We start from the raw sequence: 15,975 nt of genomic DNA on the forward strand, positions 1-15,975 counted from the left end.
TTGATTATCTCAAGGTTCAGTATGAATCTGGGTCATGTAGGATAAAAAACTAGGTCAACAGGTCAAATCAAAGGAAAAGCTAGTTAACACTGTAGAGGCCACATTTATGATCATATCTTAATGAAACTTGGTCAGAATATTAATCTTGATAATCTATAGATCATGTTCAAATCTGAGTCAGGTGGGATAAGAAACTAGGTCACTAGATCAAATCAAAGGAAAAGCTTGTTAATACTATAGAGGTTACATTTATGACTTATCTTCGTGAAACTTAGTCAAAATGTTAATCTTGATGATCTTTAGGTCTAGTTCGAATCAGGGTCATGTGGGGTCAAAAACTAGGTCACCGGGTCAAATCAAAGGAAAAGCTTGTTAACACTCTAGAGGCCACATTTATAACTGTATCATCATGAAACTTAGTCAGAATGTTAAGCTTGATGATCTTTAGGTTAAGATTGAATCTGGGTCATGTGGGGTCAAAAACTAGGTCACCGGGTCAAATCAAAGGAAAAGCTAGTTAACACTTTAGAGGCCACATTTATGACCATATCTTAATAAAACTTGGTCAAAATGTTAATCTTGATGATCTTTAGGTCAACAGGTCAGGTGAGCAATACAGGGCCTTCATGGCCCTCTTGTCTATAATTAGCCTAATTAACATGTGATCGTAGATCACTAGGTCTGCATTTATATAACATCTTGATGGCTATGACGCAAACTTTGTTTACTGACGTATTCAAAAGTTATTACAACTTGCTGGAAAAGCTATGGGAGGTAAAAACTGGTATTTGTCTATGGCCCGGAAATGTTCGGAAACCTTCGGAAGTATAGACACTGGTCTGTCTTTTCCGTGAGAATTCTGTTTCTATTTTTAGCCATGGATTATTGCTTTTAGAAGTTATCGTTCTTTATCAGTCACCCACGTATTTCGGGTGTAATGTAGGTGGCGCTGCGGTCCGAAAACAGGTTTCCCCAGGCTGTCAATTTGCAGGTAGAAAAAAGTTAGAAATTGTCAGACTGGATTCCCAGGCTAGATTATAAGCTCCAGCTATAGATATCATTTCCAATATAAAATATTTAGTGTTTTTTTTTTTTTTTTTTTTCCCTATCTAAATTATGTTCGTGAAGTTAGTGGACATAGAATAACAGTATCTGTGGGATGGCCGCGATTGCCAGGCTGAAATGTTGTTTTAGTTAAATCATCGTAATTTGACGTAAATCAAAGGAATTAACACATTTGTAAAAAAAAGTGGGTTTGCTGTAGGGTCATTTAATCTACCTGCAAGATAACGGAATTAACAGGAAACGGGACGAAAGCCAAAGTTTTAAGACATTATGACAGCGTGTAATGATTGTTTGAAAGGATGGAACATAAAAGTTCTTCAAAACCAGTTCATAATTGTATAAATGAGCTTCTGTGTTTTGTGATTCAGTCAAAATACAGTTCATTTTACATTTTATGGCTGCATGGTGTTGATCAACTCATTCAACTATAATCAAAGCATGATGACCAGAGAAGATTGCAGGATTCCTGTCTGCACTGTAACTGTAAGTAGCTTTAATAATATAAAAATTATGTCAGTTACTGCGAGGATGTAAAAGGTACTCAGCAAGATAAAATCGTTACACTGCTTGTTGGTGACAGGATACAGGATATACGCTGTTGAGGAAGTCCATATCAGGCGAGAGCGAAGCTAGCTCGCTCTGATATGGATTTCCTTAACAGCATATATCCCGTGTCCTGTCACCAACAGGCAGTGTAACTAATAATATATATCAATGTTTATAAAATAAAGCGTTGTAACGGTATATAAAAGTTCATGAGAAAACCTGCAAAAAAAATCGAATGTTCCCGTAATTCTGGAAACTATAAACTGGTGAACCACTATGTTTCATGTAAATGTGTGAAACGGTGGCGGCATTTTATATTTCGGTGATAAATTATTTTAAAAATTACAAATCGCAAAAGTGTAGGTCAGTCGCTTTGTAGTCCTGATCAAAATTAAAGAAAATGTCTGCGTTTGTCCGATAGCATAAACAACGGTATGTCACAAACATATTTTCGTTTTGTCGCCATCATAACAACAATAAAACTAACATGGAAAACTGGAAATTTTCTAGAATCCTGATATGAAGAGAAGCTATAGTAATTCTCATACCCGAGAAAGATGATACAAGCCCCAGTAAATATAGATCGGTTACCCTTACCAAATGTTTCCTTACACCAAAACATATGATTAATGCTAATTTAATTTAGATTGTAATTTTCAGAGGTTTCCGTTAACAACGTATCTGTTCGAAAATTCTATTTGTGTTTCAAAAAAGAACAACTTGTTTCTGTCTTTTTAGATTTAGAAAACGCTTGTGATGCAACTTGATGATATTGTATTATGAACGACCTGGACGACTTGCGTTAGAAACATCTTATCAGATTGTCAGTTTAATGTTCGTGTTAGTTTTACCGTTTTTGACACATCGTGCAAGAACAGGATGTTTCGCAGGGTTCTATTTTATCTGTCATTCTTTTAGAATGAAGATTTAACAAAGTAGTGAAATGTTGCAGGAAGTGACTCGGAAAAGCTAATAAACTTGTCTTTATTTTCATATAATATTTAGTGCTATGTCAATAGTTTTTTCCTCAGCTTTCCTCACATGACAATATTCCTTCGTTACTGTTGAATGGGTCATACCCATTCTTCTGAAGAAAGATAAACCATGTCAAACAGCACTTACTATTTAACACATTTTAATTGATTGTGCGGACCTCGGTCCATAGGGAAGTACATATGAGCCGCGTCACGGGAAAACCAACATAGTGCGTTTGCGCGGATGCGCAGGCTGGTCTGGATCCATGGTGGTCGCAAACGCACTATGATGGTTTAGTCATGACGCGGCATATAATTTGAAGCTCAGACTTTGAAAGAGTTGTTTGAAACTGTTTCTGTCGGCACCCTTTTCAATTTTAAAACAGACAGACATCTATTTTAGAATCTGAACATGAAATACTTTTATTTCTATTTATCGCGGTATTGTTACGTTTACATCTGGTATGACTTACACTATATATCTTTTACAAAAATGATTTTAGCGACGTTTTTCAATTACGTTTCAAGTTTAACTTCTTTGCGATAAACTACCTTTTTGTGTCGATTCACTGTATATCAATCTAACTCACTCACTCACTCACTACTCAGGGGCATGCCCGTACTTAGAATAATGTCCGCTGGGGCACCTTTGGTCATCATCCAAACCCAAAGCTGGAATGTTGCCACACAAGTTGGACTGGGTTGGTTTGACTTAAAACAAACCCTGTTTTAACTTTCCACAACTTTAAGATGCTTCATGTATCACGTCAAATCTCATATCGAAATTTCTAAATATTCTAAGAGGAGGAATTATTCTATTTTATATATATGTGGGATTTTATCGACTGTTTTATATGACGGTACTATTAGTTTATTACTGCTAAAAGATCATTTTGAACACAAAATGGTGTTAACAATTTTTATTTGTAACAAAATCCAATATAACAGAGGTAACAAATCTTTGTAAAAATATATACATAATGTACAGTTTTATAACTAAATTGTTTTAAATATTTGCAAACAATATATACACACAATTTGTATTGAATATACAAATAACAGTTAAAAACTGTAATGTTGTTACCTTTCAATCAAAAGTATTTTGCGGATAAAAGTGCAATTTACTACATGACTACAAATATTTTTTTTTTCAATAAAAACAAGATGCTCGCCGAGTTGTCTTTTTACAATTTGAACAAATCAAAAACTGATCAAATCGTTTCATGAAAGCAATGTGTTAAAAATAATTATATTAAAAACAAAAAATATTTTTGTTTTTCGGCTTCTGTATTTTTAATGTTATATAATTAAGCGGGTATACTGAAACGCATTAAAAACGCAACACTTTTTGATGTCTTGACAAATAATTGAGAATACCCGGAGTACTACTTTCCTTAAAGCATGTATACCTGTTACATATCATTTCGAATCATTATATTTTAAGTCGTACATACATGAAACAAAGTTATTCGGTGCTTATCTCTTAACCCTTACCCTGCTAAATTTCTAAAATGGACTGGTCCATCATTCAATTGGGCAGTACCATATATTATTCGAAGGGGTGGTCAATGAAAATTTACTGACTGAATAGCGAATAGTGCAGGCACGGATGTGCAGGCTGTTTTTTTGGTAAATAATTCTACGTTCTTTAAAAATTTCAATGAAGACATGATTTATACTGACAATATTCGCAGCTGCTTTTTCAAAGCGTTTCAGTATAATTATAACAAAATTATATTTACAAGATATTATACTATACGGTCATGTGTTATACATTACAAATATATTGTGCCTAAAATAACAGATCTTCAAAATAACATTTTAAGTATTTAGAACTTGGTGACTTCAGCTTTGTCCGTATCCGTCTTGGTCGATTCAGTTTCATCCTCATTTTTCTTGCAGCAACAAGAGCAGAATATTTTCAGTTTTTGTATCTGACGATCTATTGGCTTTAACGAACGCAATGGCTCTGGCAAAAATGCCCATGTTCTTAAAATGTTGGGAAGGCATTTTGGTGTTTTATTTTGTAAAATATTAATTGCAACTATAACTACTAAGAGAAACGCAATCGGACTGCACACCCCAGCCATTACTTCCCAGCTGACCAGTGATAGTCCAAAAATGGCACCCGGAAGTAAGAAAAATCCAAATAATAGATAGACTATCGGAAACCACCGATATTCTGCGGTCACATTTCCAAGAGCCTTTGCCATTCGAATCGGAAACCGGAGGTAAGGTATTGGAAAAAACAAAAGAATGCCCGAAATATTGAAAAATAAATGGCAAAGCGATATTTGTAAAGCCAGTGGAATATCTTCTGCACTTTGTGCAAGGGCAGCCAGTATTGATGTTGTTGTTGTACCGATGTTAGCTCCAAGGGTCAATGGGTACATTCTGTCAACAGATATTACTCCAATTCCAACCAATGGCGTTAAAGCTGATGTGAATATAGAACTCGACTGTACGAGAAATGTTAGTCCCGTGCCTACCAAAATAGCCAGGTACCCTGTGAAATATGCTAGTTTACCCGGAAAGTCGGCATTGACAAACTTTTTAATCCACAGGCTAAGTTTGCCTTTTAAAAGAGAATGGAGGGTTTTTACAATGAGAACGAGGCACACACATAGCGTTACCAGGGCGATGACCAGTAAGACGATACCAACTGTTGTATCACTCCATGTATTTGCCACACCCTCGAATAGGTATTTACCTGTAAAATACAATTTCAATGCCTAGTTATAAATACATTATGAATAAATGAATTTATCCTTTTCCCGTTAAACATTTCAGTATACTCCACTGTGTTGGAATTTGAAGGTAATAAAATCTTGTCAATTATACGTTGATCTGTTACATTCTAAATATTTTACTGTAACGTTCATTGAAACAGAATAAAATAAACAAATCATTATTTTGACACTTATTAACAGAATGAGGAAATTATGACGTCTTATATCTTTAAAAAGCACATCTTAACTTACATTTCTCAAGACACACACTCTCGGTGGCCGTGTATGAATAATTCCAGTGTTCCGAAGTATTCCAGTTCTCTGAAGTATTCCATCTCAGTACATCGACTTCTTCTTTAACACAGCAATGCTTTATCATTGACTTGTTCATGGCCCCAGGATCTCCATGTGCTATTTGTTCTATAACCTTTTTGTCAACCTGAAAATATAATTTCACAACATATTAATTATTATGCGCTTATTACATATGTTACTGACAGTCGGCGTACCATGCTAATAATTGCTAAAATACGGAATAGGAACGAACTGTAATAAGTTACAAGTTATGCAGTCATATTCCCAGACAAGCATATTCCTTCCGCATGTTTAAATTAAGAATATGAATTGCAAAATATAAAGTGCGAAATTATTACTGCTAATACAAAATGCTTGATCATATACAATGCAAAATGTGATACATTATACTGAGTAAAAACAGGTCACAGTTCTACAGATAGAAATGCAATGTTTGTTGTTTCTTACACTATCTTCCGACACATGTAATATGCGGCTGAAGCCGATCGAGAATATTTCTATTATATGATGAAATACTACATCATATTCATTTAGCACCCTTTTCATGATAAACACGTTCAAATGTGCTTTATGTGAACACATACAACGGCAGCCACTCGGGCGCTAATTCACCCTCTATCAGTGCAAAAATAGAGCGATCTGACCAGATGGGGGACAGAGGACAGAGGGAGAGATAGATACAGGCATGTCCGGCTAACTTTTCCTAGCCCTCCATGAATAAACAGTTTGATTCTTTAACCGTTTCTTGCTTTTCTAGTTGTCTTTTTGTTGTTGTTGTTGCTTAAAGGTCACTTTGAACATATGGTAAGTCATGTTTGAATGGAACAATGGAACTTGCTGTGTACAGGAAATTCTAAGAAGTAAGTACATATTTTTATAGAGCGAACAGCAGTTTTTTTGTACTGTTCTGTCACCAGACCTGGGGTAATTAAAAATGTAATTGTAATTAATTGCAATTAAATTACATTTCCTAAGTAATTGAATGTAATTTGTAATTGGGTCATTTATCAATTACATGTAATTGTAATTTAATTAATTACAGAGCAGTTTTGGGGTGTAATTGACAATTACATTTCAATTACTTTCCAATTACATGGCACATGCTAATCCAGTTTGTTGTGCAAATAGTATATAATATATGTACGTTTATTACCAGTGACACTTCACTTTAACATGCTAATTTGCATTTCATAGCTGTGAAAAATAATAATAGAATATTATGGTAGGTGTTAATCCCTTGGACATAGCTCCTTTGTTCTGATATAATTGTCTTATTAGAACCAACTGGTAATCTTTGATGATGTTTGTCACTATGTTTTTGGAGAAAATGATCAAATTATGATTTGAAATTGTTATTTGCATCATTATTATTTAGATTTTTATCAAAGCAAAAACTGAAATGCTTAGCATATCAATTTTTATCTGTGATAAAAAATTTTGTATTAAATGATGCAAACAACATAGCATTTGACATCACATTTCTAACAAGATAAAAAATATAATTATTGTAGACATTATGAGTAATCTACAGTTTTAATGACAGTTATTCTAGGATGGCTTATGAATGTTTTACAACTTATAAATTTTCAATGTGGTCTTTGGATAACATGTAGTGTCAAGAATAAAAAAATTAAATATATGTTTAAAATGTAAATGATTAAATACTGAAGTATACTAGTTAAATTAGAAACATATTGCAGAACCATGATCATATAAACTTCAGAGAAATTCAGACCTCAGAGAAATACCTGACTTTACATGCATCATTCTTCTCTAACCGAATTCTGCTTGACAATGTATTAACTATTAATTTGGGCTGACTTTTAGCTCCTTTTGCAATAATATTAAAGACTGAGTGATGATTTCCCGCAAACACACATTTTACTTTGAGCTTAAATTCAATTTTGAAATAATTGAAATCAGTTTACAGGTGAATTATTATGTATATGTAGTACAAAGTACAAGAACTTTGCTACAGTGTTCATGTAAGAAGTACCACATTTGGTATTGTAATTGAATGTAATTAATTACAATTTGCTATGTAATTGTAATTTAATTAATTACATTGTTAAATTTGATATAATTGTAATTGTAATTTAATTGGACATTTCTCAATGTAATTGTAATTTAATTAATTACATTTTAAAGTAATTGACCCCAGGTCTGTCTGTCACCTATATCTATGGATGTTCTTTGCATAAAGACCCCGCTCCCCTCGCCACCCCCACACCCTTATCATTGAAAACGGTGTACTACATAAATGGTAAGATATTAAATAATACAGTATGCTCTATAAATATATACCTGGATAATGAGATGTGTAAATGGTTTTGTCAGTTTTTTCAGGTATTCCTGATCAGCACCCTCATTTGTCTGTAAATGCATGCTGTTTTTTATCTCTTCTGATAAGTGGAAAAGGTACCCTGAAATACAGATTTCTGCATATTCTGCATCTACTAGAACAAACTTATATCGGGCTTAAAATGGTCGAGACCACTGATTTTTTTGTTTCTTGTTTGTTTGTTTCTTGTTGTGTTTAGTTTAGAGTCACACCGATATACCATAGATCATAACTATAACACTTTTTTCAGCATTTAGTGTTGAAGGAAGACCTAATGTGCCCTTCTGAACATTATTTAGGCATGGACACGCACCTGAGTAGAACCAATGAGCTTCCGTAAGACAGCTGGATGGCTTTCTCACTTGAAAAATTCTACACCCAAAGCAAGGCTTCGAAGCCACGTCCACCGGTGAAGGGCAAGTGATTCCAAGTCAACGGTTTTAACCACTTGGTCAGCACTGTGACACTGCGGCCCTTCAAAACCCCTGACCGATCTGACAAATACAACCTACTGGAGACTTAAAATCTTACTTTTCAAGCGTTCAAGTATCTTCAAAGTTTGTTTGTTTTGATAATATCCAATGTAAAACCGTACCACTGAGCGAATAACAAAGAGTGAGGCGATTACTAAAGATGGTGATGATGATGATGTTGATGATGATGTTGATGATGATGATGAAGAAGAAAGCCCGCCCGCTTAGCTCAGTAGGTAGAGCGTTGGTCTACGGATCTCGGGGTCGCGAGTTCGATCCTCGGGCGGGGCGTATGTTCTCCGTGACTATTTGATGAACGACATTGTGTCTGATATCATTAGTCCTCCACCTCTGATTCATGTGGGGAAGTTGGCAGTTACTTGCGGAGAACAGGTTTGTACTGGTACAGAATCCAGGAACACTGGTTAGGTTAACTGCCCGCCGTTACATGACTGAAACACTGTTGAAAAACGGCGTTAAACCCAAAAAACAACAACAACATGAAGAAGAAGAAAATCAAACCTACCAGTTAATGCTTCAATAGGAAGGAGAATAATAACGGTGAGCCAGTTAAACATGTCGTGGACGGTGGCACCAGCAAATGCCCGCCGGAAGTCATTCTGGTTGGCTATCTGAGTAATTGAAACTAACGTATTTGTCACTGATGTTCCAATATTAGCTCCCATCACCATTGGTATAGCATTTCGTATAGGAACAACTATAAAATGTGAAACAAAAAATCTTGTTTAATTGTATTTTAATCATTCAAAGTATTTGCAGGAAGGAAAAATGTACAATACTGTTTGTATCGTTAGCTTCAAGCATCATGACATTCTAAGTCATGACATCACATTCTAACAACTGAATGTTGTTTTTTTCTTTCATAAAATTTACATAATTGGAAAAGTGATAAACAGATGCTGATGTATCAGAATGGTCTTCCCATTGAAATGTGAGTTACGCACAGAGAAAACACTAAGGCTGGACGAGTTTCATATGAATAAGACTTACTTTTTGCAGCAACCATACTGACGACGATGGACGTTGTGGTAGACGATGACTGTAAAAGGACAGTTGCTAGGATACCTATCATAAGGCCAGCCACGGGGTTCGAAAGAACTTGGCTTTCTGCAAAAGTTGACCCTGCAGCTCTACCTAAAATGTACGCCCTCTTATTTGCCACTGCTAATTTATCATGCTTTATATTATATTAATACATGTTATAATATAATTGAAAGGTTCACAAAATGTTTGTATTATTAAATTGATATACATCTGTACATCTATACTGTTTTTGGTTGTTGTTTTTTTCTGTGTACAGAGTCAAAGAGTATTCAAAGACTTAACTTGTGTCCTTACGATATTGATGAAAAGTTTAACAATCGTTGCTGTCATATAATATTTGAATACTCACCACCAATAAGTTTGAACGCATTGCTTAAAAAGTCCATTGAGCATATAAAGAGGTATAGTAAGCCTACGAGTACAACCAACTTTCCAAAATAATCCCACAGTACGCGTTTGAATTTTCCGCATGTTGATAATTCTAAAAAAGAGTTAAGGTGATAAGTATTTAATGTAAACACATATGGGCAATATCGTTTTTGACTAATTCTAATATTTTAAGAAAAATAAACCGGTTCCATATTTGACTGTTTACAATAAGACTAACGTAAGATCTTCAACTTTGTCAAAGGCCTCGGCTGGCAATTAGTGTGTATGATCATAATTATATTATGTTTGCTGATCATTCCACACAATCTATTATCGATAGCAAATTTTATAAAATGGCCATATCCCTAATCTAAATGTATTTAAAAATCTGACCTACCTGACCAGGGAACAACTTTGACGTAGACATTAGTGATCTTCCAAGGATCTTCTTGCTCATTCACAACTTCCACTTCAGACTCATCTTTCAACGGTGGATCTTTCTTCTCTTTTCCGTCCACACTTATTACCTATAATATGCAGTACTCCCGGTCATAATGTCAGAACTTCCGGTCATAATGTCAGTATTTCCGGTCATGATGTCAGTACTTCCGGTCATAATGTCAGTACTTTCGGTAATAATGTCAGTACTTCCGGTCATAATGTCAGTACTTCCGGTCATAATGTCAGTACTTCCGGTCATAATGTCAGTACTTCCGGTCATAATATCTAACTTTACTATGGCTTTGTTCTTAGTTTTCATTAAATGAATTTGAAAAAATATGTTCTTTTAATGCAAAACTTGATATTGTATCTGTAAAATGAATAAAAGCTGATTTAAAAAAATAATTACTTAAGTACACTTACGATGTCAACTTGGTCAGATTTGTCCGAGATATAACCGTAATTTGTGGCCGCAAATCGATCGTTCTGAAACAAGAAAATTAATTTATAAGATTTGAGTACCTATAAAACTTATACATTTCAAGTATAATATGAATTGAAATATGATTCAGATATATATTTTTTTAAGTTTCATTCATTCATAATGAGAAATATTAATAAATAATGATTCAATAATCATAATAAACTTATGATTATTTATACACAAGTGGTCCAGAAACACAAGTTTGGTTGACAACTTTATGTCTGTACTCCTATTTTTTGTTATGATAGTATATAATAATAATAATAATAATAATAATGATAATGATGATGATGATGATAATGATAAATGACTTACAACTAGAATTATATGATGATAATAGTTTTATCCACATCATCAATATCATTATCATTATTAAGGTGCCGCCACAATCACAATTCAATAGCAGTTTATATTTTCAGGCCGTGTATTTTTCTCCTGAATTGTTCTAAAGTCAATAATTTTGTCATAATCATGTTCTGAATATATATTTGAACATATGCACGTAAAAGGATTTCACTACCTGTATTATGCTTTTATTAGATATTTTTCTCTGGCTAAAATGACAGAATTATGCAATTTTGCATGTAGTTAAATTCAATATATATTCAGAGAAGAACTCTATAAGACTTGTCTTTCGTTCTAATCCTTTTCATCTACTGTACATGTAATGTTTGTATTTCAATATAATTTTGTATATTTTTGGGAATAAAATATGTTTAAACCAATATATATTCAATCATGTTTAAAAATTTTATTACAACCAATTGTAAAGCAGTCCGTAAAGAACACAGTCTTAGAGAATTTATATTGAAATTTTACCTGGTTACTAAATTATACACAAAAATCCAAACACCATCAATTGGTTTATTTTAATGATTTGAAATATTTTATTATCGAGCTTAAAATTGCCTTATTGATATTGTGGGTACTTCGGAACATTTGGGTATTTTTCTTTCTTTGTAAAATCTTCTTTCATTGGCGATGGAAATTTGTTACATTTATCCTGATTGGTCCAATAAAGTTGTTTTGTTGAGGCCCGGTCTTTTTTTGGTTTGTTTATAGTATTTGTCACTGTTATAAGTGATTTTGACACGATCACACGTTTTTACAAATTAATTTTTTTTCCCTTCCACCCGCCAACAAATTTTCATTTTTGTTTTTAAAATTTATCTTTTTTATCATGATGTGAAGTTGAATAATTCATAACTAACACTGTGATGTCTTTTTGTAATTTGTTTATATAGTAATTGCTGTATTAATAATTTGTTGAGTAAGTTATATGCTGAGAAATATTGTTTTTGCAATATTATTTTGATTATGTATGTCCTTCATAATGTGTCTGTAAATAAGATATGGCGGTTAATTGAATATTCATAAGAATATCAGTGCTGATCATAAGTTTGTTATTATAAATTCCTTATACAAGGTGTGATCATTGAATTATGGCATTAAATTTATAATTATTATCTAAGTGTTTTTCTTATTCTCAATGAAAGGGGAGATAATTTATCCAATTTGTAAATCTGTTCAAACATAATATACAGTTACATAATAACAGGTGATATTATACGTTGACTGTACAATGAAAAACTATCTTATCTTCCAATATAAATCAATAGAGTGAAAGACTTTAGCGTAGTGTTGCATTCAGCAATCGATGTGTACTGGTTTACCTAGCTAGCTGTGGTCAGTAATGCATGTACAAACAACTTTTTAAATTAAATTTACATGGAGTTGTATTTTTGAGTCAAATGCAACAACCAGGAACAATTTTGACAAACATTCCATAAGATTATGCAGTATACATATCGTACTTCAAAAAGAACTAAATTTTGTCTTTTTTAAATATGTGTTTTAATGGAGTTTGAATGCCCGTAAGATTTCAATATTTTAGGGTAAGCTTTTGGTCTAAGCAAGACTCAAACATTTCCCAAGCGGCGTATGTACTATAAATCATCATGTGCTTCTATGTTGATGATAATTTGACCAATTGTTAAGACTTCCGTGCAATTTTCAAGAGAAAAATACTCGGCCTGAAATTACTAACTGCTATTGAATTGTGATTGTGGCGGTACCTTAACTTAATCATTTTTTTACTTATCATGCGATATAGTGTAAACGTGATAATTTGGTTCTGTTAAGAATCGCTAGCCTGTACAGTATAGTCGATTGTCAACATAATCATATTACCGAATTTTCACTAAACGTCGATATGTTTACGAAAAAAAGCAAGGTAGTCAGTGTTCGAGTGCAAATTAACAGTCATCGTTGCAACGTGCTGGTAACCAGCAATGTCTTGAACCGAAAACCAACGTTGTATGAATCTGACATTTATGTCTGCGTTTCAATTATGTATATGATTTATTGCTTATTCTAGGCAACCAGAAGTCGTTTTTGTCAATTACTTTGACTACTAGCATTACGTAGTTCATAGAACTGTAAAAACCTGATCCATTGCGACACGTTCCTTTGAAGGAATGTTACTACATTATATAGATATAAGTTAATTGTCTGTAATTTTCGTTATGATATGAGCCGCGCCATGAGAAAACCAACATAGTGGGTTTGCAACTAGCATGGATCCAGACCAGCCTGCAGTCTGGTCAGGATCCATGCTGTTCGCTTTCAAAGCCTATTGCAATTAGAGAAACTGTTAGCGAACAGCATGGATCCTGACCAGACTGCGCGGATGCGCAGGCTGGTCTGGATTCATGCTGGTCGCAAACGCACCATGTTGGTTTTCTCATGGCGCGGCTCATATGACATCTGATTTACATTTAGAAAAAAAATCTTAATTTGATTACGCGGCTTCGAGTTATCCTAAAAACACGGTATTATACAATATAACCATAAAAGCGTAATGTAATATCATATCATGATAAAATCAAAGTATAATGACATATTATGATAAAATCAAAGTATAATAACATATTATGATAAAATCAAAGTAATCATAAAAACACACGTTATGATGAAATTAGAATATATTTTAACACAAATAATAACAACGACGAGCTGCTATCGTATTATTGTCATTGTAGTGTTATAGTACTTCAGAATTATTATTATTATTATTGTTATTAGTAGTAGTAGTAGTAATAATATTTTTTGCAGAATAACTGACCATATTTTGGCATGGCCCATTAAATCCTGTCCTCGCATGTGTATTCAATATTGCTGTGTATACCTGTATTTTAGTGAGACTGACACTTATTTTTCTTTTACCTTTCTCTTAACTTAACTTTTTTGACATCTGTAATTATCTGTTATTTTAAGGCGATTAGGATGTATTTATTTGCAAGATAATTCCATCTATCTGTAAACATTAACAATATGCTTTGTTGATGACAAAATAACTGTCCCCATGTTCATTACAGAAAATTATCTTATTGTATTATTGCTAACAAAAACCCACACTTTATTTACTTTATTCAGTCATACTGTTACACTATGTGACCTGACTTAAATAAAATAATTGTTGTTGTTGTTGTTGTTGTTGTTGCGTGTAATAAACTGGTAACTGCAAACGTTATTGTTGTACTTCGTTTTTGACATAATTATAAAAATTTGTAACGTGTTTATTTAAATAGTTATTTTCAATTTTTTAATGAAAAATTCGTATTTCTCAGTCTTAAGATAAATTCTAAGCGTTTTTTTTTTTTTTTAAATCCATTTAGTCAAAATATAAAAAAGTATACAAGTACCAAAACTAAATCTTTTCTCCTTACCTTTTCATCGTAAGGTGGCGGCGGACTGTCTCTGGTACTGTTGAGCGTCATATTGAATAGCCGACAAATAGTAAGAAATGCGTAATATTTCTTTCAAGTCAACCTGTATCTAGTAAGCTACCAAAATCAGGAGTTGGTTTTCCTGATGCGACAGGCAGTTGTTCTTGAGCACTGCCACTTATACCCGGATGCTGTCTGCTTTATACAGGTCCGTCAAATATCGACCGGCTGGCACACAAGTGCATCATGAGTGAATTTCAAACTTTCGGTGTTTGGTATCACGCATACCCAGTTTAACCGTTATCTTTTCGGGTCGTTATAAATAGAGAGTAGCATTTATACGACCATATATGCAAATGAAATAGGCGGGAAGCCGAATGTTTGAAACTATTGACCCGCGTTGATCATGTTTATTTTACTGATGGTTCAAGATCAAGGTTAAACCATTTAAATATAACATTCATAATGATATTTATGATTTAAACCTAGTTCCTTTTTTATATAAGGGAAAATTTAACCGAGTTTTCTGTCCTATGATCCGCGAAAAAAAAAAATAGCTGACGAGTAAAATTATTTGTTTGCCAGTCTTTTATTGTCAGACACATACCTAATTTGCGTCCAGGATTTGCAATTTGCGCTGCTCTGTTGTCGTAATTGTATTTGCGGCGCCGGTATAACTGTTAATTCAAAGACGGTTATTAATTTTCTTGGTTGCGGTCTGTGCCTCCCGGATCTTCTTTTACATTTTACTGACTATTTCAACAGAAAGGTGGATCGTACTAGAACTCGGTGTTGCTACCATTGATGACGTTTATTTTATGTTCACTTATAATAAAGTAAAAGGCCTACATCCATGTCTATGTAAGTGCTCCACCCCATCCATCCCACCAAATCCAATGAAAAAACAACTCTTTATTTATCTTCTTGCTGTCAGGGATTATATAATAATATTCAATTGTTGGGCAGTTATAATTGCATGGTGTCCCCACTAGACCACAAATGCCATTATCAAAATAATGAAAAAAGTGGCACATCAGTGAAAGTGACCTTACATTTATAATTATATAAAATACTTACAAAAAGTGCTGAAAGTATTTTATTATAAACGTGCTATCACTGTTACTGAAATATAAGATAATGGGATAGGTCATTCTATTGTGTTTCATCTATATAGAAATTTCAATTTCAATAATAACATGTATAAAATCACTCAAGTTCATGCTTTGTTCTTCAGTGGGGTTTGTAATTTTTAAAAGATGTTCTAAACAATATTCATAAAGCAGTAAAATGAAAATTTAGATTTGTGAATGTCGCTTCCCCCCCCCCTCCCCCCGCCCCCTTAAATATCCACTTTGAATTCACTTTAAAGGCCTAGATCTTAGCAACGAGCCAAGGGATTTCTGTTTTCGTAAGCACAGTTGGGGGCTAATACTTTCACAACATGG

The 15,975-nt window shown here is 33.6% G+C and overlaps 1 protein-coding gene across 1 annotated transcript; it reads right to left on the reverse strand.

Moving 5' to 3' along the window:
* Positions 1 to 3,490: 3,490 nt before the first annotated feature.
* LOC123545321 (sodium-dependent phosphate transport protein 2B-like) lies at positions 3,491 to 14,743 on the reverse strand. The gene is made up of 9 exons (XM_045331653.2): positions 14,531 to 14,743; positions 10,742 to 10,804; positions 10,275 to 10,404; positions 9,858 to 9,989; positions 9,455 to 9,598; positions 8,970 to 9,161; positions 7,934 to 8,052; positions 5,567 to 5,753; positions 3,491 to 5,295 (listed from the first exon to the last, which is right to left on the reverse strand). The coding sequence occupies exons 1-9, from the start codon at positions 14,579 to 14,581 to the stop codon at positions 4,415 to 4,417; spliced, it is 1,899 nt and encodes a 632-aa protein (XP_045187588.2). The 5' UTR covers positions 14,582 to 14,743; the 3' UTR covers positions 3,491 to 4,414.
* Between the last annotated feature and the right edge of the window lie 1,232 nt (positions 14,744 to 15,975).

The sequence above is a fragment of the Mercenaria mercenaria genome, chromosome 1 (genome assembly GCF_021730395.1).
Source record: "Mercenaria mercenaria strain notata chromosome 1, MADL_Memer_1, whole genome shotgun sequence".
In the NCBI taxonomy this organism is placed as follows: Eukaryota; Metazoa; Mollusca; class Bivalvia; order Venerida; family Veneridae; genus Mercenaria; species Mercenaria mercenaria.